The sequence below is a fragment of the Xenia sp. Carnegie-2017 genome, unplaced genomic scaffold (assembly GCF_021976095.1).
Source record: "Xenia sp. Carnegie-2017 unplaced genomic scaffold, XeniaSp_v1 HiC_scaffold_64, whole genome shotgun sequence".
Classification (NCBI taxonomy): Eukaryota; Metazoa; Cnidaria; class Anthozoa; order Malacalcyonacea; family Xeniidae; genus Xenia; species Xenia sp. Carnegie-2017.
The window spans coordinates 122254-147608 of record NW_025813531.1 but is presented as its reverse complement, the minus strand read 5'-3'; the positions used below and the strand labels follow the sequence as shown (position 1 = coordinate 147608).

The window sequence follows — 25355 nt, the reverse complement described above, 5'->3', positions numbered from 1 at the left end:
ACGTAGGGTGACTCGCTTTCTAGGATAACCCTTCTGCTGGGGTTACCGTACCTCCATGTAAATAGTCTCTAAGCAAATTGCTTTTGTATATTTCATGGGAAATAGTCCAAACAAATTCAACGCATAATTTAATAATGATGTGAGCAAAGCCATGTAATATATTTGAAAAATGCCATTTATATAAATAACATGTAAATATATAATTCTTAATTGGTGACCAAAGTTTGTGATAGACATGTGCTGTATATAGTATTTTATGATACAACTTGCAATATACAGTATATATATCATTAAAGTGAATCAGTGGAGAAATAATTTCTCAACAGGCTTTAAAGGTTTACACATTTAACTTTACATATTTATCATCCAGTGTAAGCTACAAGAATTTTTAGTAAGTTATAACGTTTGATGAACGTTTTCTTGCTTATACATACTTTTGTCCAAAAGGTAAAACTTCGGCTATGGACAAGTGTCGTGGCTCGTTCATTGAAGGAAGATATTTCCATGAAGAACTACATCCCATTTTGAAACACTCCACTGAATTAAGAACATTACCTTTATCACCCACACCTCCCATGACAACAATTGTATCGTCTGTTATAACTGCACAACAACAGGATCTCTTTTCCAACATGGATGGTAAGACTGTAATCTTACCTGTCTTAGTGTCATACATGATAACACTGTTCAAACTTTTTCTTCCATCCCAACCTCCAAGAAGAACAACTTGCTCTCTCCATTGAACTGTAGCCATTGCACACAATGGATGAGGTAATGGAGGCATTTCCTTGAATGTAAGAGTCCTTGGATCAAATTCCAAAACACTGGACAAAACTTTGCAATTTCCATGTCCTCCAAAAATAAGAACTTTATCATCAACAACAACAGCTCCATGGCCATAACGTGGTTCAGGCATATGACACAACTCTTTTAAAACATAAGATGTTGTACCTGTAATTTTTATTTCACTGATCAAATCTGATGGTCCTTTGCCTTTAATGTATCCTCCAATGTGAAAGATTTGTTGTTTATAAACAACAGTTTGATGACCGTCACAGTCATAAGGAAGCTCTGCAGGAAATTTTCTCCATGTCAAAGGAAACTGTTTTATATTCAATGTCTCCATTGACTTGCAGTGATATCCTCCAACAACAAATAAATTATCATTATAAATAAATGATGAAGCCTTGCTGTGTTCATTTTCCATTGATGCAATATTAAACCATTTCTCCTCCTTCCATGAAAATATTTCAGCACTCTCTGAGGAACCACGTGAGTAACCTCCAGCAATCAAAATATCACCTTTTACAGAGTTCATCACCATTTCAGTTGGTGATGTCAATGTTTGAACATGTTGTTCATTTATATTCATCTTTTCCAACATTTGAAATATCATGGCTTTCATTTCTTTCATTTCTTTGGTCACTGTAGAAAGATTTTGTTGAACATCTTTTATTTCTTTCCTTGATTCCATCATTTCTTTGGTCACTGTAGAAAGATTTTGTTGAACATCTTTTATTTCTTTTCTTGATTCCATCATTTCTTTGGTCACAGTAGAAAGATTTTGTTCAACATTTTCTACTACAGATTCCATCATCTGTAGTAGAAAATGTTCTTTTCTACTGAGATGTCAATGGTTTCACGGAATCTTTTACTTCAAAAAATTTTTCGTCTATTTTCCTGCTTAAGTTGTTCATTTGCATTTCCATTTTGTCTTCAAAACTTCGTTGAAACATTTCGCTAATCTCTCGAAAGTCGTGAGAAGCAATCTTTCTGTATTCACATAATTCAGTTTCATGTTTAATCTTGTCTCGTTTGTTTATTTCCAGACCACAACGTTCATTAGAACACAACACTGGAGCAAAGCCACAATTTTCAACATGTCTTTCAAGATCTTCGACATTTATAAATTCAGGACAACCACGACTGGCGTAGTCGCAGTTGATCTTTAACTTTGAAATCATATTATTTATAACACGCGCTGGATGAAGCGTAACTACAGTTAAATCATCTTGACATTGAGGACATCTTTGTGCATTAACTCGTAGATGTTCTTCAATACATTCACGACAAAAACTGTGTTGATTATGGCACATTCTGGCATCTTTCATGACATTCAGACAAATGGAACAGTAAAAATTTTCATCAACAACAGTCTTAAATCTCGATTCTTCATATCCACTTTCGTAAACATTAGGACGACAAGCCATTTCATACGTCTTCCTATACAATTTAATATCAAAATTGTAGTACAGCTGTTAATGAGAAAATTTTTCACTTGAATGATACATGGGTAAAACTTTCTTATAGTCTTACCTTGCCTCAAAAGACAAATTTTGATATAGGGCTATCAATTGAGTTCTATTAGACTCAATGGGGCTATCCCATATTTTACATTTACAACGCGTTCTGCGCATGTCGTGTTTGATGACGTTACAGTAGTAAAAAAAAAAACAAAAGTTCTGAGTCATCGCAATTTCTTCGTATATTCTTATATAGCAGCTAAAGACGATAGAAAAATTATATTACAACTTTTGCTTTTGAGGAAAACATTCTGAAATATTCTACATTAAAGGACACATGCAAGATAGAAGACAACTTTATTTTATTGTAATGCCTACGGCGTGAAAATAAAACGTACCAAGTTTCAAAGTTGTCCGCAAAATATTTCAAAAGATATTTAGGGTTATAATCGATAAAAACACGATGTTCGATGACCATTGCTAAAACGCCGTGAGATTGTTGAAGTCTGGGAACTGGGAATGAGTGACGTAATAGTTGACATAAACAAGCATTTTTCTTATATCGTTCTACGACTAGCACAACTTTCGGTAGTTTGCTATTAAGGTAGTTTGCTAGTTATTTATTTTTTATTTAACAAAAATTAATGGATTCTTCTTTTGAATAAGCCGATTATGATATTTTCATCAATAACAATGAGGTACAACCTTGCATGTTTGAGCCTTTGGCCAACGCGCAAGGTGGTCATAGTAATGACAATTCTCCGTCATCGGAAGATGAATACATTCACAGATTTGGAAATGTTGAATGGTTAGTTGCATTTTATTGATGTTTCATTGTTTTTCCCAAAGTAAAAGGAATGTTTTTATCTTTTAAGTGCGAGTGTGGCTTTTGTGTGGTCATGAGTACAGGACGGGAAAGTATATGTTGCCAAGAGGTAAGCAACACTGATCCTCTGATACATGGCGATCATATTTGCATCACACAAGAGGAAGAGTTTGCCACAGTGTGTACAAACGAAGCTGTCGTAAAAACAGTTATGGTCGTGTACACACATGACATTGGACCTATACCTGAGAGCGAAGAAAACGAGTAAATATTACCTTAGAAGTATAATTACGTGTATGTCGAGAAGTGTATAATGCCGATAAGTATCTTAGACAAAATTTTGTATCTTTCAAGAAACATAACGCTACACGTTGTACCGACAGTGGACGGCTTGGGTGCATGGCAAGTTGGGAAAAAAAGTACAGACTACCCATACCTTCTTGTGCTGGAGACAAAATCCGGAAAGCATTTCCTTCGCCTTCTGGAGAATACAAAGGATTTGAATATGCTCAACACTACTGAATGGTAGGGCTTATGGCGTATGACAAAGTCTGTTCATTTGTAATTATGTTTATTTCATGTGGAACGCTATTTCTATTATCTTTTATATATAGAAGCGACATTTATGTTGCTTAAAGGCTTCAGCTTTGCTGATTTTGATTTGTGGCAAGTCAATGGGACAGGTATTTCTTTCACTCCAGACATGAAGAGCTTCGGACAGTGTTGGATTAATGCGTCTGCAGTACAAAACTTCTTTCATCAAGTCCTTAACATATCCTGAAAAGCAAATCATTATTTATGTTGGCTTTGCATTGCACTTTGAGAAAAGGTAAGTTTATTTTCTGTGCTAACCTTAAGTGCTGTCAATTTTCACTGGTTTGATATCCCTTGCCCTTCTTTTGAATTTGAATAAGCCACTCTCCAAATCAATTCCTCTTCTGTTTCCCATCATTCTTCATTTTATGAGCTTTGTTTCCATTCTCATTGAAATGAAGAGCAGCAATAAACAATCTAAAATGAATGTTAAGTTTATGTTTACAACTATTGCAACTTATTGCTTTTGCAATGATGACTTTTAAGTAATCATACACAAATCATTTTATATTACCTTGCTTACATTGATCTGTAGAAAAATTAAGTATGTTTTGGTGCAAAAAGAATTACCACTCGGTGGAAACCTTTGATGGATGAAGTCTGCTTTTGATAACTGAGTTTTCCATTATCTGTCATGAGATACTTGGACTCAACAATCGAAGACAGCTCAACATAAGCTTTTCAACCTAAGATCAGAAGTTAGTTAACAAAAAAAAAGAATGTTGATGTTACTTTGAAATTTATTGCTTACAATACCTTTTTTTATCCACATTCTAGGCTCTAACATATCATATTCACATTTTGGGAATACATCACTATGTCCCTCATGGATGTCACATATATGGTTGAGAACTGACAACCACTTTGCCTTGACAAGTTCTTCATCACCATTGCTGGAAGCAGCACACCAGTATACATGGTTGGAAATTGATTGGGCCCAATCTGACAATAATTTGCAACCACTTTTTTTTGATGCTGCCCAAATGTTCTTTTTAATTCCTGTTGGATTTTGATTATTGATGAAATGTGTAAAGGTTGGTTTGTTATTACAATCTATACCTTTGCTACATGCCATACATCAAAGTAGTGCTTGATTTTTGGTCTTTGTTTTTTCATGTAAGATTTGATTTGAGCATGTCTGTCTGTGGTCATTGACTTCACCTTCATCCCACTTTCATCAAACTTTGCCAGACATCTTTTTAATTCCTCAAGTTCCATTGCTCCAGAGTTGGTCACTTCATTGGACTGTTTAACATAATTATGTGAGTATTCTAACCATGTTTTATGTACAGTTGTTGAAGAATTGTTACCTGAACAAGTTGTGTGTCTAAAATGTTGTTAGATTCAAAATCCATGCAGCTATATGACCCATACTTGGCACAATATCCAGGAAATCACATCTTCCATCTCTTCCAAGGTTAATGTTTCTTTTGTTAATTTATTATTAAAGCAGAAACAAAACAACATATATTTAATTATTTAAGTTACATAATGAGCGTTGTCCTAAACCATGCGGTATCGAGCAGAACAGAAGATAACAATTAGCATACAATAAGAAGTGCTTACCAGATCATGTGACTAGCACTATGATCAGATATCTTATACTTAGTTTAATACACATGTGACGTCATTTAAGGAACACAGACTGACTGCCAAAACAACTTACACTGTTTATGGCATGTAAACAAACACAAAAATGCCAGATCGATGTGTAGTTTTTGGTTGTTCTAACGTAGCCAGTTCGGAGAAAGGCATTTCACTTCATCGCATACCATTTTTTAACGACGAAAGAAGCGAAGCTAAGCGTAGGAGAAAGCGATGGGTCAACTTGAAAGCTACTCGCGATAAGTGGGTCCCCACAAAGAATTCCGCAGTTTGCTCGGAACACTTCACAAAATATTTGTTTTCTTGGCAATTCGGCTCGCTTTCTGAATCAGAAAGTAATTTTGCACCTCGACTCATTCGAGACGAATTCGGAATCGTTGCTTACCCAGGCATTTATCCTCGAAAAGATGACAATGAACTTACAACAAGAGATCGCAGAATGGTGAGTACGTTAAAAATTATACATATGCATATCTACATTTTACCTGGAATCTGTGTGAGAGTATATTTCATAAATATATGCCATTTTAGATGAAAAGAAAGTGGATGTCTGATTATAAAAGAGAGGTTGAATCAGAAAATATTCCCAGTATAAGTAGCGAACCTCAAGAGCAAATAGAAGAAATAACTTGTGATGAGCCTGTATTATCAGAATGATCAGCTACTCTTTTCCTGAAATGTTCTGCAGGTAATCTATGAAACATGTGTGATGAAGCACCTATGTATCATTACAGTTTTTATTCCCTTGTGAAATTTCTCTTTCAAGAAATTGAATGCAATTTTATATTTCATGAAGGCATATCCTTGTTGTAACTCACTTCGAAAGCAATTTGGAAAGGGATAATCAAGAGATTAATGGAGTTCCCCAGGTTAAAGTGCATTATTCAAAATTTATAAATGGTGAAGCTGTTGTAAGAAATGTGAAAGTTGCTCAGGATTTTGGTAGGGTTATTTAATATATTTCTCCTACTGCCTGATTTCATGTGTTAAATGCCATAACAGACAAAGCCATAATACGAAATGATTACCATAAAATAAAATTTTGAATAATTTGCACATTGCTCCTCCAGGGTATGTTGTAGATATATATCAAGTGTTGTGCTCTGCACTCATTGATGAGGAAACATTGAGAAAAGCCAAAGGTGATCTTTTACGAATGACTCCATTGCCAATGAATTCCATGTTGGACAAGCAATCAAAAAGTGAAGCTATCTCAAAAAAAGCAAGAAGACAAAGCATGCCAGCTGTACATTTCCCCCCAACTAAGCCAGGTTTAACAAAAAGGCATTTTTTGCTTTGAGATAATTTGAATCTTATTATTGGAACTGACTCACTTTATTGTTTGATATAGCTGAAGTATCACCTGTCGAAGAAAAAATCACTGATCAGAGAAAGGAGAGAGCAGCACCTCGATGCACTGTGTGCAAGAATTGGATGAAAGGCCATAAAAATATAATGAACTGTCCAAAAAACCAAAAGTAACCACTTTTTTAGGAGCTGGTGGTATGAGCCCAGTTAGTTGGGATTCAGTGAAGTGTGAATTGACTGCATGGAAAGAATAAAAAGAAAAGGAATTGTAATTTTGTATGTTTTGTATAACAAGAATGAGTGTGAATTGAAGATGCAATACATCAAGAGTGGCTTAAATCATTCCACACTTCACTGGATCCCTACTAGCTGGGCTCATGCACACAACACCTAGAATAATATAGAATGTTATGTTATTTTACAAATTGTCCTCTTCATACCCTGCAAAGTGTTCATTTTTTTTAAATTAAAAGTTTTTCAAATAACATGATAAGCACAAGCTGGAAGTGGAATTCTTTTGTCTCGAAGAATGCCATGTACCATTCTTGTAAATTGCCTACATGCAACAACTCGAAAAAACCTGAAAAGGCATAATACACAAGGTCCATTAAAAGAGGTAGGAGTCCATAAAATACAAATTTTGCAAGTGTGCATTCATAGATAACCCAGACAGAAGCATTTAACTATTAATTGTAACAAACCTTTGCTCCAAGAATCGTTTACGATGTCTAACTCCATCTCGTCTTTGGTAAAGATTGGCAGCTAAATTTAATGCCCATCGATTGAGGCAAATGGCATCAAATCCTGGATGCTCTGTGATGCATTTTGGCTGTCTTCCTAACTCGGATACCACCAAATGATCTTGCATTTCAATCATGCAATTGATAATTTCGTGGCAACATCTACATTCTTTTGAATTAACCAAGAGAGGAACACGGCAGTTACCACAATTGCACCTAAGAAAGTTATCTGTCAAAAGCTTCGGCAACAATAAACAAATTTTCCAACTTTTCTTACCAAGAATCAAGAGGAACTTCATTTTGCATTCTGCGTTCGAGCTCTTCTGTTTGGCGTCTTTGTTCTTCTGTATCTCTATTATAGTTTTCTAACCACTCATCAGCAAATGGTTCGTTTTCATATGCTGCAGCTTGGCCGTACTCAAAATCGCCATCGGTGTTTTGGAGCGCATTTGATGACGATTGATCTTCGTCTTCTAAATCGAATTCCCGACTGTTCAATTCAATATTTTCCGCTGTTGTTGCTGTACTCGACTCAGAATCGGATGTCGACATGTTTTGTACAATTTTTATTTTAATTTCAAAGCAATGTATAAAGAATTGTTATTTCACACAGTGTCGTTTTGTATCATAGATATAGTAGGACTATATAGTCCTACTGTATCTATGTTTTGTATGCAGCGCATTCATACGTTCCTTAAATGACGTCACAAACCTCTCGTTTTAAGTCCCCTAAGAGGCGCGGAAATTTCTCAAAAGCAAGCCAATTCAAACCGCCAAAAAAACTTTGTTTTTATTTTTTTATGAAATTTTCTTCGAAATCATATTTTCCACAGTCTAAACTTTAAAAGTTCAACGAATTTGGAAAGGCTGTATGTGCACTTTAACTCATTTGAACATTGAGAGTCTGATCCATTGTAGCTATTGCTCATCGTCGACGTGCTTTCTGTATCACACCATACAGCGCTATCCTCAAAATGTTCAATTTCACATAACGTCGTCTGTGTGCTGTGATTTTTTGTTTAAATTAACTCAACCTCCCTACCATAAAATTATCGTATTGCTGGATTTTTCACAAAAATCAAAACGGCCGAAATGGAAAGTCTATACCTCTACTTATCATATTTGGCACTTTTGTAAGTTTTGTTTGAGTGGTTCTTGACCTCACGTGTTTTTGCGGAAGGATTGTTATGTCTGCTTAGCATTTCACATTGTGCTTCTAAGGTATAAGGAATTTTATATGAGTTAAAATAACAAAGAAAAGATTAAACGACATTAGTCTGAATTAGTTACCACTGTATTTGCTTGTGTTTCGCTGTCTACATATATTTTGACATCATTCATCTTAGACAAACTTCCTTTGAGGTAAAACGCACAAACATTTCGAGCCGATGTCGACACATCGTGGTCGTCGTCTACAAGAAAGTCGTCATGTTCTGCAAGAACGTCGTTAATAATCTAAAATTATAGAATTGTCTTCAATTTGGTAATGCTATATAGCTTAGTTTTTGATAAATGTAAACAAATATTGCTAACTATAACTATAATATTCACCTCTTGGCTCTTGCCTTCGTCTCTTCTCAAATGCAGTTCTAACATTTGTTGGCTGCTTCCTTTTAGATGCTACACTTGTGGGTTCCACAGAGTATTCAAAAATCGTGGGTACAGCATCCTTCTTAAGGCGAAGCCGTCCTGCTGTCCATCCTACTGATTGCAACGCTTCAAAATACTGCACGAAGCACGAACTCTCGAAATGTTGCGAGCACAATTTTGAGCTCTTTGTTGGCTTCCAATTTTTGCGTCGGATTTTTTCAATCCAAATATCTCGCATGCGCTTGTTTTCGGGAAACGAAAAAAAGAAACCTTTTGCTGCGTTTGGTGGTTCTTAGAAGAACCGTTTTTACAATTAAATGCGGCGCAATAAACCATATTTTCAATGCTAAATTGTCGTGTTGTTAAGAAGTTACCAATATATTTTGAACGAAGCGCGCAATTGACCGCGTTTAGCTAATGTCAACTATTACGTCACAACGACATCGGTAGCTGTCGCTAGCTCGTCGGGCATTTTCAATACGTTATCAGTAAAGCATCAACTTTAAACCTCCATATCTTCAAAAATATTTATCCTTTGAGTCTCAAACTTTGGTGAACTATTAGTTGTAGCTATACCTTCATGTAAAGTACAAAAATAACAATCCGAATTTTATGTTGCATGTGTCCTTTAACCATATATGATGCAGATGAGCAAGTAACTTCAACTAATAAAGTGATGAAGAAAGCGTTTGGACGAGCAGGAACTTTTATTCTTAATGCCCATACATTGGCTATTAAAATGTCGAACTGCGGTCACTAAAGAGACCAGTTAACGATAAAGAAGCACGAATCGAAATCATTCAATACTTGCGTACTTTTGATTTGATCTCGAACTTAGCTTCACTTCCATTCATCACTGATAAAGAGCGTCCAAAATTTCAGCGCACATTGACTTGAAAGAATGCAGCGAGCAGTCTTGATCTGGAACATTCATTCATCTAAATGTTACGAGAGCTGTGACATTTTGCAAAACAATATGAATTCCATGCTTGTAAATGTAGATTGTCCAGGTTGGTATAGTCCTGAGAAGGACTGTTTTTGTTGTTGTTGACTGACGTTTCGACAACCTTAGCGGTAGTCATCTTCAGAGTCATTTACTTTAGTACGAATTCCGTTTCGCCGTTTGCCAACGTGTCACATATTTCGGCATTTCATAAAGAGCACTAGATATTGCCCATAGCAAAACAGTAATTTCAATATGAATAACTAACAATACAGACAAACCCTCGTGAGTGATGACAGCGGTAATTTTATCGCAGATCGATAAATAACTGTTACATGAAGTCTATACTTAAAAAAGTGGTACCATAAACTGCGTAACATGAAGTACATGAAATGATACAAGGTGTTTGAATATAACAAGGATGAAACGAGAAATCACTTTTAACCCTCTAGAAACCGTTGCTGCCCACGAGCAGCACTCACCAAACGAGATGTGTGCAAACTTTCGAAAATGTCCGGCTTCTAGAGGGTTAAAGCGTTAATTCAGTTATTGTTTCCATGCTGAAAGATTCCAAAAGATTCAAAAGTTCTTCCATCAATGATTCGGCAGATGACATTGACCTCGGTCTGAATAATTCTAGATATCATGCTCAACCTCATCCAATAACTGTTTATTATTAAAATATTAACTTGCTAAACTGAGGGCATTTTGCTGGTATATTTGTGCTTTATAATCGTTTTTCCGAGGAACATTAAATTTCACTGTGTAGCACAAATCATTGTGACTGTCCCACCATCTTATAATGGTTTAAATGATAGAAAAATTACAGTCCATTGAAATGAAAAGATTAAATGCAGCCAAAACGCAAAACAAAAATGAAAGCCAAAATGTACTTTTTGGACGTACAAAACCAGGTTACAAACCCTAAACATGGCGACTGTATTATTGATGACGTCACGTTCCTCTCAAGAATACAAAGTTCTCAGACATAAAATTTCCTCGTTATTTTGTTGGCTGAGAGGAAACTGGAAAGGTGGCAAAATTTTCAATCTGAAGTTGCAATAACAATTTGTCATATTTATGTCATTTTAGCCAGTAAATAGCAAGAAATTTATCATGTGCTTTCGTACGAGTATACACGTCGTAGATGGTCAAAGTACAGTACACCAACAGCTAATGGTGCAGTTTCCTCATTCTTGTAATTTTACCATGCATATAAAGTATGTCACGTTTTAAATTTTGTTGCGTATAATAATAATGGCAGTACTAACGAAAATTGATATCCAGTTTGGTGTAGTCTTAAGAAGTGATTGAATGTTGGTGTTATTAGTGTAAACCTACCACTAGTAGGTGCCCCTAGTGCGCATGTGTGAACGCTACTTATAAAACATATTCACTTGGGTGACTCGCTTTCTAGGATAACCCTTCTGCTGGGGTTACCGTACCTCCATGTAAATAGTCTAAGCAAATTGCTTTTGTATATTTCATGGGAAATAGTCCAAACAAATTCAACGCATAATTTAATAATGATGTGAGCAAAGCCATGTAATATATTTGAAAAATGCCATTTATATAAATAACATGTAAATATATAATTCTTAATTGGTGACCAAAGTTTGTGATAGACATGTGCTGTATATAGTATTTTATGATACAACTTGCAATATACAGTATATATATCATTAGAGTGAATCAGTGGAGAAATAATTTCTCAACAAGCTTTAAAGGTTTACACATTTAACTTTACATATTTATCATCCAGTGTAAGCTACAAGAATTTTTAGTAAGTTATAACGTTTGATGAACGTTTTCTTGCTTATACATACTTTTGTCCAAAGGTAAAACTTCGGCTATGGACAAAATCGTGGCTCGTTCATTGAAGGAAGATATTTCCATGAAGAACTACATCCCATTTTGAAACACTCCACTGAATTAAGATCTTTATCTTTATCATTCCAACCTCCCATGACAACAATTGTATCATCTGTTATAACTGCACAACAAAAGGATCTCTTTTCCAACATGGATGGTAAGACTGTAATCTTACCTGTCTTAGTTTCATACATGATAACACTGTTCAACCTTTCTTTTCCATCACGACCTCCAAGAAGAACAACTTGATCTCTCCATTGAACTGTTGCCATTTCTCTCCGTGGATGAGGTAATGGAGGCATTTCCTTAAATGTAAGAGTCCTTGGATCAAATTCCAAAACACTGGACAAAACTTTGTAATCTTTTTCCTCTCCTCCAAAAATAAGAACTTTATCATCAACAACAACAGCTCCATGGCCATCCCGTGGTTCAGGCATATGACACAACTCTTTCAAAACATAAGATGTTGTACCTGTAATTTTTATTTCACTGATCAAATCTGATCTTCCTTTACGAAAAATGTATCCTCCAATGAGAAAGATTTGTTGTTTACAAACAACAGTTTGATGACACTCACATTCATAAGGAAACTCTGTGGGAAATGTCTTCCATGTCAAAGGAAACTGTTTTATATTCAATGTCTCCATTGACTTGCAGAACACTCCTCCAACAACAAATAAATTATCATTATAAATAAATGATGAAGCTTGCCTGTGTCCATTTTCCATTGATGCAATATTAAACCATTTCTCCTCCTTCCATGAAAATATTTCAACACTCTTTGAGGAACCATGTGGGTGACCTCCAGCAATCAAAATATCACCTTTACAGAGTTCATCACCATTTCAATTGATGATGTCAATGTTTGAACATGTTGTTCATTTATATTCATCTTTTCCAACATTTGAAACATCATGGCTTTCATTTCTTTCATTTCTTTGGTCACAGTAGAAAGATTTTGTTGAACATCTTTATTTCTTTCCTTGATTCCATCATTTCTTTGGTCACTGTAGAAAGATTTTGTTGAACATCTTTTATTTCTTTCCTTGATTCCATCATTTCTTTGGTCACTGTAGAAAGATTTTGTTGAACATCTTTTATTTCTTTCCTTGATTCCATCATTTCTTTGGTCACTGTAGAAAGATTTTGTTGAACATCTTTTGTTTCTTTCCTTGATTCCATCATTTCTTTGGTCACTGTAGAAAGATTTTGTTGAACATCTTTTATTTCTTTCCTTGATTCCATCATTTCTTTGGTCACTGTAGAAAGATTTTGTTCAACATTTTCTACTACAGATTCCATCATTTCTTTATACTGAGATGTCAATGGTTTCACGGAATCTTTTACTTCAAAAAATTTTTCGTCTATTTTCCTGCTTAAGTTGTTCATTTGCATTTGCATTTCCATTTTGTCTTGAAAACTTCGTTGAAACATTTCGCTAATCTCTCGAAAGTCGTGAGAAGCAATCTTTCTGTATTCACATAATTCAGTTTCATGTTTAATCTTGTCTCGTTTGTTTATTTCCAGACCACAACGTTCATTAGAACACAACACTGGAGCAAAGCCACAATTTTCAACATGTCTTTCAAGATCTTCAACATTTATAAATTCAGGACAACCATGACTGGCGTAGTCGCAGTTGATCTTTAACTTTGAAATCATATTATTTATAACACGCGCTGGATGAAGCGTAGCTACAGTTAAATCATCTTGACATTGAGGACATCTTTGTGCATTAACTCGTAGATGTTCTTCAATACATTCACGACAAAAACTGTGTTGATTATGGCACATTCTGGCATCTTTCATGACATTCAGACAAATTGAACAGTAAAAATTTTCATCAACAACAGTCTTAAATCTCGATTCTTCATATCCACTTTCGTAAACATTAGGACGACAAGCCATTTCATACGTCTTCCTATACAATTTAATGCCAAATTAATACAGGAGTTGACGAAATTTTGTTTATCACTAAAAGTTCAAGCTAAAAGATAGGTTAAAATTTTCAATCGACGTTTGATAAACACGGAAGCTGAAAGCAAAGCAAAACAACGCCTAGTTTTATATTTTAACATACTTATGTTAAGCAAAACAAAGACAAAAGATAAAACAAAATAATGCAATGAAGCACATCAACAAAAAACACAACTGAGGTCAAAGTTTCTAAGGTCAAAGAAGTGGAGCTTTAGTCAATCACATAAGGCAGTTCGTTCTCGGTGAAAAACATCCTAATTAAAGGTTATTTGTTGTAGTAAAATTACGTCTTTTCTTATAATGCAGATTTAACGTTAATCCAAGACGATTGTTACGTTTTCAGTTCAAAACTACATTTGTTTAGTCTGAATCACTGGTTGAAATTCTGAAACTCGTTTGTTTTGGGTGGCATCCTAAGTTCATTGCATTTGTTTATTTGATTGTCAATATTTCAAATCATTTTAGATACGATGATCATATATTTACAACACAAGGAAACATGTTTCAAGACACAAGTAAAACATATTTCGTGACTAAAACACCACACGAGTACATACGAGTACATACGAGTAACATACGAGTACATACGAGTACATACGAGTAACATACGAGTACATACGAGTACATACGAGTAACATACGAGTACATACGAGTAACATACAAGTACATACGAGTAACATACGAGTACATACGAGTGACATACGACTATTTTCTGGTCAAAATACCTTTTCAGTATTTAAATCCATCGAATGGTTGCCCCAAAGTCCACACAAATACAAGGAAAAATAAACGCAAATATCAATGTATTGAAGAAATTGTGTTGTTTATCATTTGTTGACTAGAAAATAGTCGTATGTCACTCGTATGTACTCGTATACTCGTATGTACTTATGTTACTCATACTCGTATATATCGTGTGGTGTTTTAGTCACGATCTTATGAAAACGACTTGATTATGACCGCGCTAAATTTGAGAATTTAAGCGAGCAATGTTTTGAAATATTTGTTACTTCACTTCAAATTTTGAATATCGGTACGGTGGCTCACAAGGGCCACCACATAAAAAAAAATATTAATGCACACACAAAATAAAAATACACATACAAAATAAAATACACACACAAAATAAAAATACGCATACAAAATAAAAATACACACACAAAATAAAAATACACACACAAAATAAAAATACACACACAAAATATGATTGCGGGCGCTTGCAGTGTCGGCTTACTCGGAATTGCTCGTAATTGATCGTTTTTGTTTTCAAAGTTCTAATGGTTCCAACTTCCAGAGTACATAATAAAATTCATTGATTTCACTGTGATCAATTATTTCAAAGTTGCTTACGATATTGCTCCCCGTATTCTGGTTAAAATTAAGGTTAATGTTGTCCTGGTTGCGGCAACAATTCCGGCTCAGTCTCGGAATCAAACACGTACTGTGATGATTGTTTATCAGAGGAAAACATTACACGCTTGATAACAGGTTATTTCAATCGTGGTTATCCGTATGGGGCAATCGTCAGACTTTTGCAAACCTCCGGTATTCTGATGTCTATACGGACGTTGAAGCGCCGCTTCAGATCTTTGGACTTAAGACGAAAAGGACAAGTCGTTGATGAACAAAATTTAAGAAATGTTATAGAGTATATAAAAGCCTAGGAGCAAACGCTTGCTGGCACCTCGACGGTAAGATTACATTAATGTAGTTTCTATGAATTTTTAATCAAACTTATAGATAATGGGGAACAGTTACCCAAACCTAGCTTTTTTGTAGCACATTATTGAGTGCAAATGTCTAACAAACTCTTCCCTTTTTAAGGATATGACAAACTCAAACCATATGGGTTTGCAGTACATGGTGCTGTTTGTGGTTACAGCAGAAGAATTCTGTGGCTTGAGGTTGTCAGATCAAACAAAATCCAAATGTAATTGCAGAAATATTTCTTAATGCTGTTAAGGAGTTTGGAGGCTGCACATTGTGGGACAGAAAATGTTTTATTGTCTGCAATGCAATGCTACCTGAGAGCTGATGGAGATGATGAATGGGCAGGGAGAAAGCTCATGTTTATGGATCCTCTCTTTCAAATCAAAGAATTGAAGCATGGTGGTCTTTCCTGAGACGAACTAGGTCAGGCTGGTGGATTGACTTTTTCCAAGATATGGCACAAAAAGGTTTGTTAGAGTTGGGTAATACCTACCACATGGAGACACTGTGGGTTTTAACATGTTATTTCAAAAGATTTAACAAAAGTAAAAGATCACTGAAATAGCCACTACATTTGTAGGTGCAACATGAAACCGTATCAGGAGTTCCAGACATTTTGTTCTTTCTGCCAGAATACTATGGGGTGAAAACTGCCTAATAGAGATTTCTGCTGATAAGCTGAGTGAAATGGAAGAGAGAATTGACCCATGCATTTGTGAGGACATTTACAAAGAATATTTTGATTATGTCTTGGAAAACAAAATTTGGCATGTCCTGAAGACATAAATGAAGGATTTGAAATTTTTCAACATTTAATTAATGTACCACAATGAAGTTAGTGTTAATTATATAGATTATCACACAACATAATGAAAGTTAAATAAAGTAAATGGTTTGAACCCAGGAGTATCGTTACATGTTTGTAGATATAGATCGTCCAGGTTAGTAGAGTCCTGAGAAGGACTGTTATTGTTGATGTTGACTGACATTTCAACAACCTTAGCAATAAGCATCTTCAGAGTCAAATCGAAACGTCAGTCAACATCAACAACAATAGTCCTTCTCAGGACTCTACTAACCTGGACAATCTACATCTACAAACATGAAAAGTTACTATGTAAGAAGTATTTGGCATAATGATACCCATGCCACAAAGATGAAATAGAAATATACTATTGCAAAAAGGTTTTTGCAACCAATTGCAAAGCAAATAAAACTATATTATGAAACATGATTTGTTGTAAATTGTTGAATACCATTATGGTAAAGCGTAGCATTCACACTAAACTTGAAATTTAGTGTTATAAACACGTTATAAGAACTATGAACTAATTGAATATGTACTTGTTATAAAAAACTGCTAAAAAACTTTATGGAATCCCAAAAGAAGGAGAATTTAAAATTCCATCATCCATTTTTTCTTTAAAAGTATCATATTGCACTTCATCCTTTGAACCACCAGGAATAGAGGGAGATAAAGTGTGGTATCACATGTGTTTGATCTTGGACGAACATCTTCCCAAAAGCATAGTGAAGGCATTGGTGTAAAGCCAAGAGGTGGGATGTCATCACTTCCTGTTGCAAAGATTAGTACATCTCCCAAAGTAGCACCACATCGTCCAGCTAAACAGAGAGCAATATACGTGTTGATGTAGCAACTAGCAGTGTTTAATTTCTTCGATTTTTCAACTGCAGAAATAATAATGCATACTTACAAGTTCTAACTTAACATCTTAGTACTACAGGATTTTGTAAATACTGTAAACTAGAAATATAGTCAATGAACTACCTTACATTACCTTCACAATCTTGCAGATAATCCCTCCAATGCATAAGTGCAAGTTCTTGTCGGGGTATTTGTTACTTCTAGGTTCATAGAAACTACATTAATGTAATCTTACCGTCGAGGTGCCAGCAAGCGTTTGCTCCTAGGCTTTTATATACTCTATAACATTTCTTAAATTTTGTTCATCAACGACTTGTCCTTTTCGTCTTAAGTCCAAAGATCTGAAGCGGCGCTTCAACGTCCGTATAGACATCAGAATACCGGAGGTTTGCAAAAGTCTGACGATTGCCCCATACGGATAACCACGATTGAAATAACCTGTTATCAAGCGTGAAATGTTTTCCTCTGATAAACAATCATCACAGTACGTGTTTGATTCCGAGACTGAGCCGGAATTGTTGCCGCAACCAGGACAGCACATTAACCTTAATTTTAACCAGAATACGGGGAGCAATATCGTAAGCAACTTTGAAATAATTGATCACAGTGAAATCAATGAATTTTATTATGTACTCTGGAAGTTGGAACCATTAGAACTTTGAAAACAAAAACGATCAATTACGAGCAATTCCGAGTAAGCCGACACTGCAAGCGCCCGCAATCATATTTTGTGTGTGTATTTTTATTTTGTGTGTGTATTTTTATTTTGTGTGTGTATTTTTATTTTGTATGTGTATTTTTATTTTGTGTGTGTATTTTTATTTTGTGTGTGTATAATGTATTTTGTGTGTATTTTTATTTTGTGTGTATTTTTATTTTGTATGTGTATTTTATTTGTGTGTATTTATTTTATTTTGTGTATAATGTATTTTGCGTGTGTATTTTTATTTTGTGTGTGTATAATGTATTTTGTGTGTGTATTTTTATTTTGTGTGTGTATTAATATTTTTATTTTGTGTGGTGGCCCTTGTGAGCCACCGTATATCGGAGCAAAATTTTCTGCCTATGTTAAAGATATACAGATATATAGAGTTGTTGTGATGGTGAATGGCACCGATAGAAAGCGAGAAGTCCCAAAGAAGGTTGGCAGGCAGAATCAAAGGAATTAAACTACACATTTTGCCCTATTACGGTATAAAATACATCCATGTCGATTGATGAGCAAGAAAATAAATTGAACGATTATATAGCAGATTTTCTACTCAAAGGTAAATTTGTGAACGAAATTGTGTATTATCATTGACTGTTCATGTAATTATTAAGGATAAAAATATTAATAAAATTTGAAATCAGCTGTTGATTTAATTCAAACCTCCCATGTTGTTATTATTTTCAAAACCGTGTTTTGTACCCGAAGAAATTTTGGAGTACACCTAAACTGAGGTGTATATCATCAAGATTATGTGTACTTTGACCTAAAAAAATTTTACATGGTTTTGTCTACAAATAATGCACAATAATTAAGTCGATACATTAAGTGTTGTTATGGATGAAGTAACCAATCATCCGCTGAAGATGTTTGTGATTTTAAGAAGTGTTGTTTTATTTGTTTATAAAACACAGAGTTTTATTTTTTTACTTTTAGATTGCCTTTGTCAAATCTCTCTTGTAAAATCAATAGCTCAGGTAGGATAATTGTCATTTGTGGTTTACCATGCCTCAAAAGCAAGAGTAAAACTGTGTTCATTATCTTTTTTATTAAGTTATCACACAGGAAAGACACCATAGCAAACAGCTATCTCCAAGTAATGGTTAAAATACAGAAATCTAAATAACGATCTGTTGTCATAGTTGCGTTTTTAGCTAAAAGTACACTATAAAGATTATGAAGTAGTTGAAGATATTAAGTCAATAATTAAATTAGTAAAGCCTGCTCCCCAGTCACCCCATAATCCGCGCATACTTGTTCTTGATATCCCAATTGCAAAAATTCTTCTTCATACTTTATGTAAATATCGTAATATCAGGGAACGTACGTATGGATCAAATAGAAAGTTTTATTTATAGATTTTGAAATATGAGCCAGCAAAACTTCTACTACAATCTGTGTCGTTATTTTGCTATGAAGCTTTACAAAAACTTCGCCCGTGAATTGTTCGTGTTGAAAGTATGAGAGCTCCAAAACCTGGGGAAAGGTTTGTCATTCATATTACGTAAAGTCTTGTTCTTATCCAAAACTCACATAGCCACAATCACCCTCACCACCATTATCTTTATCACACATTAACCCTCACCATCATTTTTTATCCCAAACCGTCATCACCGTAATCCCGCAATCACCCTCACCACGTCCTTTATCCACATTACTCATTTTCATTATCCGTTCCTACTTAGAGTGATACCCATGACTGGATCACCGCTGACCAATGATGTTGCGCCCTTGGACAACAATGCTCCGAAGGGCATCATAGTATTAACAGGTGGTAAGGTTAGTGATTTCATTTTAGTGGCTACCTTTTTGATTCCTAGTATGAATTGTGTTTTATTTAAGAAATAAAAGATGTTTACTGTGCTTGCACAGGCTTATGCAAACCGAAGATTCGTTTGGGAGAACTTGAGAGCAGATCAGTGCAAGCCCGAGACCGAAGATCGAGAGTTGCACATGCTCGAAGTTCTTACAAACGTCTTCTAGGTTTGCACAAGTCAGTGTAAACACGGAAAATATCTTTTATTTCTTTATAAAATAACAATATTGCGAAACAGACGAACATTTTAATTTTTCCTCTAAAATGTATTCATGATCTATTTGCAAATTCTCATTGACTGGTTGATTGTTATGATTGATTTGATTGGTAGAGCTTAGACGTGTTTTGCACAGGCTAATGCAAACACAGCTCTAGACCAATCAGCACACGTGTTTCATTGTGTTTATTTTATAATGTTTGATGAAAGACCGCCGTTGTATGACAGAAGTACAAAGACTCTCATACACACGGGAATTCTAAAATTTTAGACACCGTACCTAATCATTGGAGCATATAAGTACTAGACATTTCTTCATACCAACCTACATGGAATTTGAATTTTTGAAATATTTTAGATGACTAACTGCTAGTGATTTGGTCAACTATCTACAAATTAGTAAGGGTAGAGCACAATCATGTGTGCTCTATGGGATTGAGGACCCTCGCATTAGATAAAATTTCACTCACTCGGGCACCGTCTTAGAACAATGCATGGCCAAAGCAAGAAGGGATTACTTATGGTATTTAATTTAAGATGCTGTATTCTTATACAAGTATCTTTAGTTTACAGCTGATGATTGTTTTCAACGAGTATTTGAGATGTGTTCCATGTAAAGGCAGGTTTTAGTTCAAAACCTCTCGAAAGTTATAAGCCAGGGGGACATTGGATTGGTATAACTCACAACCTGTTAATTTTAACACGTTCTATAAATATTTACCAGCAATGTGCGAGGTAGATTACATTGACATGAAAGGTTGAGGATTTTCAAATGATTTTGGAAAGGTTACGTGCCCAACAACCCTCTAAGAAAGGAACATTTTCATTGATGAACAAACAATAATGTCTCGGACTGGTTATCGAAGCACATCATTGTTAGATGATGCAAAAGGCCAAGTTCTACTCTGGTTATGTCAGTTTTAAAAGAACTTCAACAACCTGCTACATTGGATGTTTCAAGTCCAAAGAAAATTGACGTAGATAAGAAGAAAGAAGCATGTGTTAGTACGACAAATACACGACGTACTTTAAAAGTTATTGAACATGGGAAAACACGTATGTTGTTTCATTTTATGTAATACACATGTGTTTGCTTTTAACTTTGTGAGCAATTATTAGTTTTTCCAATTTTTTCGTAAGAGATATTTTAATTTTAACATGAATATATTTACATCATCGAGATGCGTTAGAAACGCGTTAAATTTCATCACCTTGTTAGCTATTCAGAGATAAAATGTAATGTGGAGTTACGACAGTCATTAGTATCCTTTAACCTCATTAATGTTTTCTATTTAGAGGATACTAATAAGGAAGTGAACAAAAAAAAACAAAATCTTGTTAGTATTCTCTATATAGGGAATACAAATGACATTTAGTGAATACCATTGAGCTTTATTTGTATTCTATTGTTTTTACTCCATCTCTGCATTCTCCTTGGGCTTTAAAGCTTACATCAGTTCATGAATTTTAGACACTATGCAATATGGAACATCAAAATACTGGACGCTGATTGGCCCAGTGACTGGCTATGTTCTAATTCTCGATATCTGTAGGTATGACGTCATTACTACGAAAAATAGTTTCTACAATTATTGACTGACGCCATTAAAAGCCGAATTTGAAAAAATCAAATAAAGTGATGTTTACCATAGTTTCTAAAAACAATAAGCGAAAGTTTTTGAACAAAATTGATGCGGAAACACTAAAAAGCGACAAACCCGGTTTCGAACATATTTACAGTATATTCAAACAAGAAGAACTCGAAAAAACCGTTTGACAATTACAAATAAGGGCAGGTTTCGAAATGTTTTACATTGATGAGTGTAAATAATATTTCAGTTTGTTGAGGTGAATGATAAAACAATTATTCAATTCGTTTTTCGCATGATATCAACAATTATTCATACCTCTGTCAACGTTATCCGTCCACAGCTTTGCTTCAGCAGATGACATTGACCTCGGTCTGAATAATTCTAGATATCATGCTCAACTTCATCTAATAACTGTTCATTATTTAAATATTAACTTGCTAAACTGAGGGACATTTTGCTGGTATATTTGTGCGTTATAATTTTTTTTTCCGAGGAATATTAAGTTTCACTGTGTAGCACAAATCACTGTGACTGTCCCATCATCTTATAATGGTTTAAATGACAGAAAAATTACAGTCCATTGAAATTAATAAGGTCAAATGCAGCCAAAACGCAAAACAAAAAAATGAAAGCCAAAATGTACTTTTTTGGACGTACAAAAACCAGGTTACAAACCCTAAACATGGCGACTGTATTATTGATGACGTCACGTTCGCATCAAGAATACAAAGTTTTCAGTTGCAACATAAATATGACAAGTTGCAATAACAATTTGTCACATTTATGTCATTTTAGCCAGTAAATAGCAAGAAACTTATCACGTGCTTTCGTACGAGTATACTCGTCGTAGGTGGTCAAAGTACAGTACACCAACAGCTAATGGTGCAGTTTCCTCATTCTTGTAATTTTACCATGCATATAAAGTATGTCACGTTTTAAATTTTCCTGAGTACAATAATAATGGCAGTACTAACGAAAATTGATATCCAGTTTGGTGTAGTCTTAAGAAGTGGTTGAATGTTGGTGTTATTAGGGTAAACCTACCACTAGTAGGTGCCCCTAGTGCGCATGTGTGAACGCTATTTATAAAACATATTTACGTAGGGTGACTCGCTTTCTAGGATAACCCTTCTGCTGGGGTTACCGTACCTCCATGTAAATAGTCTCTAAGAAATTACTGCTTAAAAGATGTCTTCCAATCGCTGAATCACAAAGAATCGGATTTTCACTTTTACACCCACGTTTTGGTAGTTGTCGTAAAGGAACAGTTTTATTCCTGACAGAAGCTGGTACATGCTGTTTTATTTTTTCACTCAACCTTTAAGAAGTCCTACCTACATAGCGAGCAACACACTCACAATAAAACTCGTAGACTACATTGCTTGATATTTGAGCAGGGAGAGACTCTTTGGGAGTGGGCGGAAGAATAGTTTTTTTTGAGAATATAAAGACCACATTGCATGGAAAAAAGAAACTCTCAGTGATATTTTTAGTTTCCTTCTCGATGTCATTAGAGGCCTTACCCATCCAGGGAAGTTTAAGGAAAACAGGGCACTTGGCCGGTCCGAAAAGCTTATTCCGTTCATTGTTAGTGGATAAGAAAAGTTTGTCTAGCAATTCTTATCTCACTGAAGAATATTTTTGTGTTAAATGGACATCCGGAAAAGTTGCGTCTCTCCCTGCTCAAATATCAAGCAATGTAGTCTACAAGTTTAAATGTGAGTGTGATGCTCGCTATGTACGTAGGACTTCTCAAAGGTTGAGTGAAAGAATGTACCAGCTTCTGTCAGGAATAAAACTGTTCCTTTACGACAACTACCAAAACGTGGGTGTAAAAGTGAAAATCCGATTCTATTTGATTCAGCGATTGGAAAACATCTTTTAAGCAACACTCGCTGTGCCAATGCTTATTCTGATGAAAACTTTAAATTATTAAAAAATGTCGCTCGTTATACCAGCTACGTGTCATGGACTCGGTATTAATTAAATTGACTAATCCTGTCCTTTGCCGACAAAAGGATTACGTGTTTAATCTGTCTCTGTTTTAAGTGTCATCTCTAAAAATAAGGATGACATTGACCTTTTGTAACATTATAAATATAGCATGATTTGGAGTTTCTCATTTAACAGACATTGACACCTGACGAGTAGTCTGCCGAAATGCATAGTGTCTCTTTCTAGCTTTAAATAACGGTTCCTTTGAATTGTTTGGTTAGTGTTCTGGTTAAAACAGTTCTTTTAAGAACTACTACATTGTTATTATCACCATTGGTATTTGCTATTTTAAAATCAATCTTTAAGTTTGTCACCACGACAAAGTCTCTGTTTCATTATTTTATATATTTCATGGAAAATAGTCGAAACAAATTCAATGCATAATTTAATAATGATGTATGCAAAGCCATGTAATATATTTGAAAAATACCATTTATATAATACAGTATGTATATCATTAAAGTGAATCAGTGGAGAAATAATTTTTCAACAAGCTTTAAAGTTTTAAACATTTAACTTTACATATTTATCATCCAGTGTAAGCTACAAGAATTTTTAGTAAGTTATAATGTTTGATGAACGTTTTCTTGCTTATACATACTTTTGTCCAAAAGGTAAAACTTCGGCTATGGACAAGTGTCGTGGCTCGTTCATCGAAGGAAGATATTTCCATGAAGAACTACTTCCCATTTTAAAACACTCCACTGAATTATGATAATTACCTTTATCATTCGAACCTCCCATGACAACAATTGTATCACCAGTTATAACTGCACAACACAAATGTCTCTTTTCCAACATGGATGGTAAGACTGTGTTCTCACCTGTCTTAATGTCATACATAATAACACTGTTCAAACTTTTTCTTCCATCATAACCTCCAAGAAGAGCAACTTGATCTCTCCATTGAACTGTTGCCATTCCAGTCCATGGATGAGGTAATGGAGGCATTTCCTTAAATGTAAGAGTCCTTGGATCAAACTCCAAAACACTGGACATAACTTCATCATCTTTTCCCCATCCTCCAAGAATAAGAACTTTATCATCAACAACAACAGCTCCATGCTTCAAACGTGGTTCAGGCATATGACACAACTCTTTCAAAACATGAGATGTTGTACCTGTAATCTTTATTTCACTGATCAAATCTGATGTTCCTTTACCATTAATGTATCCTCCAATAAGAAGGATTTGTTGTTTATAAACAACAGTTTGATGACAAAAACATTTATAAGGAAACTTTGTGGGAAATGTCTTCCATGTTAAAGGAAACTGTTTTATATTCAAAGTCTCCATTGACTTGCAGCCCCATCCTCCAACAACAAGTAAATTATCATTATAAATAAATGATGAAGCCTCAATGTGTTTATTTTCCATTGATGCAATGTTAAACCATTTCTCCTCCTTCCATGAAAATATTTCAACACTCTTTGAGGAACCATATAAGGCACCTCCAGCAACCAAAATATCACCTTTTACAGAGTTCATCACCATTTCAGTTGGTGATGTCAATGTTTGAACATGTTGTTCATTTATATTCATCTTTTCCAACATTTGAAACATCATGGCTTTCATTTCTTTCATTTCTTTGGTCACTGTAGAAAGATTTTGTTGAACATCTTTTATTTCTTTCCTTGATTCCATCATTTCTTTGGTCACTGTAGAAAGATTTTGTTCAACATTTTCTACTACAGATTCCATCACTTCTTTATACTGAGATGTCAATGGTTTCACGGAATCTTTTACTTCAAAAAATTTTTCGTCTATTTTCCTGCTTAAGTTGTTCATTTGCATTTCCATTTTGTCTTCAAAACTTCGTTGAAACATTTCGCTAATCTCGAAAGTCGTGAGAAGCAATCTTTCTGTATTCACATAATTCAGTTTCATGTTTAATCTTGTCTCGTTTGTTTATTTCCAGACCACAACGTTCATTAGAACACAACACTGGAGCA

At 34.8% G+C, this 25355-nt stretch overlaps 4 protein-coding genes and 2 long non-coding RNA genes across 11 annotated transcripts; 4 read left to right on the top strand and 2 right to left on the bottom strand.

The window, feature by feature from the left end:
• Nucleotides 1-140: 140 nt before the first annotated feature.
• LOC124459044 (kelch-like protein 12) lies at nt 141-25355 on the bottom strand. Of its 2 annotated transcripts, none has more exons than XM_047008612.1 (2): nt 25108-25355; nt 141-1597 (listed from the first exon to the last, which is right to left on the bottom strand). In XM_047008612.1, exons 1-2 carry the CDS (start codon nt 25288-25290, stop codon nt 425-427), a joined length of 1356 nt encoding a protein of 451 aa, XP_046864568.1. In that variant the 5' UTR covers nt 25291-25355; the 3' UTR covers nt 141-424. The 2 variants fall into 2 exon arrangements, with proteins under 2 accessions (XP_046864568.1, XP_046864569.1); XM_047008613.1 differs by lacking the exon at nt 141-1597 and adding an exon at nt 23788-25050.
• LOC124459057 lies at nt 2662-4690 on the top strand. Of its 4 annotated transcripts, none has more exons than XR_006953384.1 (5): nt 2662-3051; nt 3119-3178; nt 3424-3594; nt 3684-3898; nt 4441-4690. XR_006953384.1 is itself a non-coding variant. In XM_047008628.1 (4 exons), coding segments are annotated over exons 1-4 (486 nt in total). In that variant the 5' UTR covers nt 2662-2953; the 3' UTR covers nt 3772-3897. The 4 variants fall into 4 exon arrangements, 2 of the variants coding, with proteins under 2 accessions (XP_046864584.1, XP_046864583.1); XR_006953383.1 differs by having other exon boundaries at nt 3119-3351; XM_047008628.1 differs by lacking the exon at nt 4441-4690 and having other exon boundaries at nt 2662-3052; nt 3119-3333; nt 3771-3897.
• LOC124459091 lies at nt 4738-5187 on the top strand. The gene is made up of 2 exons (XR_006953456.1): nt 4738-4925; nt 5006-5187. It is a non-coding gene; the product is annotated as an uncharacterized LOC124459091 (long non-coding RNA).
• Nucleotides 5500-7061, top strand: LOC124459055. Its single transcript, XM_047008625.1, has 5 exons — nt 5500-5710; nt 5800-5956; nt 6065-6210; nt 6339-6539; nt 6620-7061. Exons 2-5 carry the CDS (start codon nt 5922-5924, stop codon nt 6748-6750), a joined length of 513 nt encoding a protein of 170 aa, XP_046864581.1. The 5' UTR covers nt 5500-5710; nt 5800-5921; the 3' UTR covers nt 6751-7061.
• Nucleotides 6680-7910, bottom strand: LOC124459054. Its single transcript, XM_047008624.1, has 2 exons — nt 7594-7910; nt 6680-7532 (listed from the first exon to the last, which is right to left on the bottom strand). Exons 1-2 carry the CDS (start codon nt 7866-7868, stop codon nt 7256-7258), a joined length of 552 nt encoding a protein of 183 aa, XP_046864580.1. The 5' UTR covers nt 7869-7910; the 3' UTR covers nt 6680-7255.
• On the top strand, nt 18043-21023 carry LOC124459075. 2 transcript variants are annotated; one of them, XR_006953425.1, is made up of 5 exons: nt 18043-18342; nt 18720-18760; nt 19142-19269; nt 19469-19562; nt 20541-21023. It is a non-coding gene; the product is annotated as an uncharacterized LOC124459075 (long non-coding RNA). The 2 variants fall into 2 exon arrangements; XR_006953426.1 differs by having other exon boundaries at nt 20383-21023.

Excerpts from the sequence above, each read along its gene's own strand:
- LOC124459054 (XM_047008624.1), bottom strand. The coding sequence starts at position 7,868 with ATGTCGACATCCGATTCTGAGTCGAGTACAGCAACAACAGCGGAAAAT. Across the intron at positions 7,533-7,593 it reads GAAGTTCCTCTTGATTCTTG|GTGCAATTGTGGTAACTGCC; the intron begins GTAAGAAAAGTT and ends TAACTTTCTTAG.
- LOC124459057 (XM_047008628.1), top strand. The coding sequence starts at position 2,954 with ATGTTTGAGCCTTTGGCCAACGCGCAAGGTGGTCATAGTAATGACAAT. Across the intron at positions 3,053-3,118 it reads GATTTGGAAATGTTGAATGG|TGCGAGTGTGGCTTTTGTGT; the intron begins TTAGTTGCATTT and ends TTATCTTTTAAG. Across the intron at positions 3,334-3,423 it reads CCTGAGAGCGAAGAAAACGA|AAACATAACGCTACACGTTG; the intron begins GTAAATATTACC and ends GTATCTTTCAAG.
- LOC124459055 (XM_047008625.1), top strand. The coding sequence starts at position 5,922 with ATGATCAGCTACTCTTTTCCTGAAATGTTCTGCAG. Across the intron at positions 5,957-6,064 it reads TTTCCTGAAATGTTCTGCAG|GCATATCCTTGTTGTAACTC; the intron begins GTAATCTATGAA and ends TATTTCATGAAG. Across the intron at positions 6,211-6,338 it reads GAAAGTTGCTCAGGATTTTG|GGTATGTTGTAGATATATAT; the intron begins GTAGGGTTATTT and ends TTGCTCCTCCAG.
- LOC124459044 (XM_047008612.1), bottom strand. The coding sequence starts at position 25,290 with ATGAAACTGAATTATGTGAATACAGAAAGATTGCTTCTCACGACTTTC. Across the intron at positions 1,598-25,107 it reads TGACATCTCAGTATAAAGAA|ATGATGGAATCTGTAGTAGA; the intron begins GTGATGGAATCT and ends TTTCTACTACAG.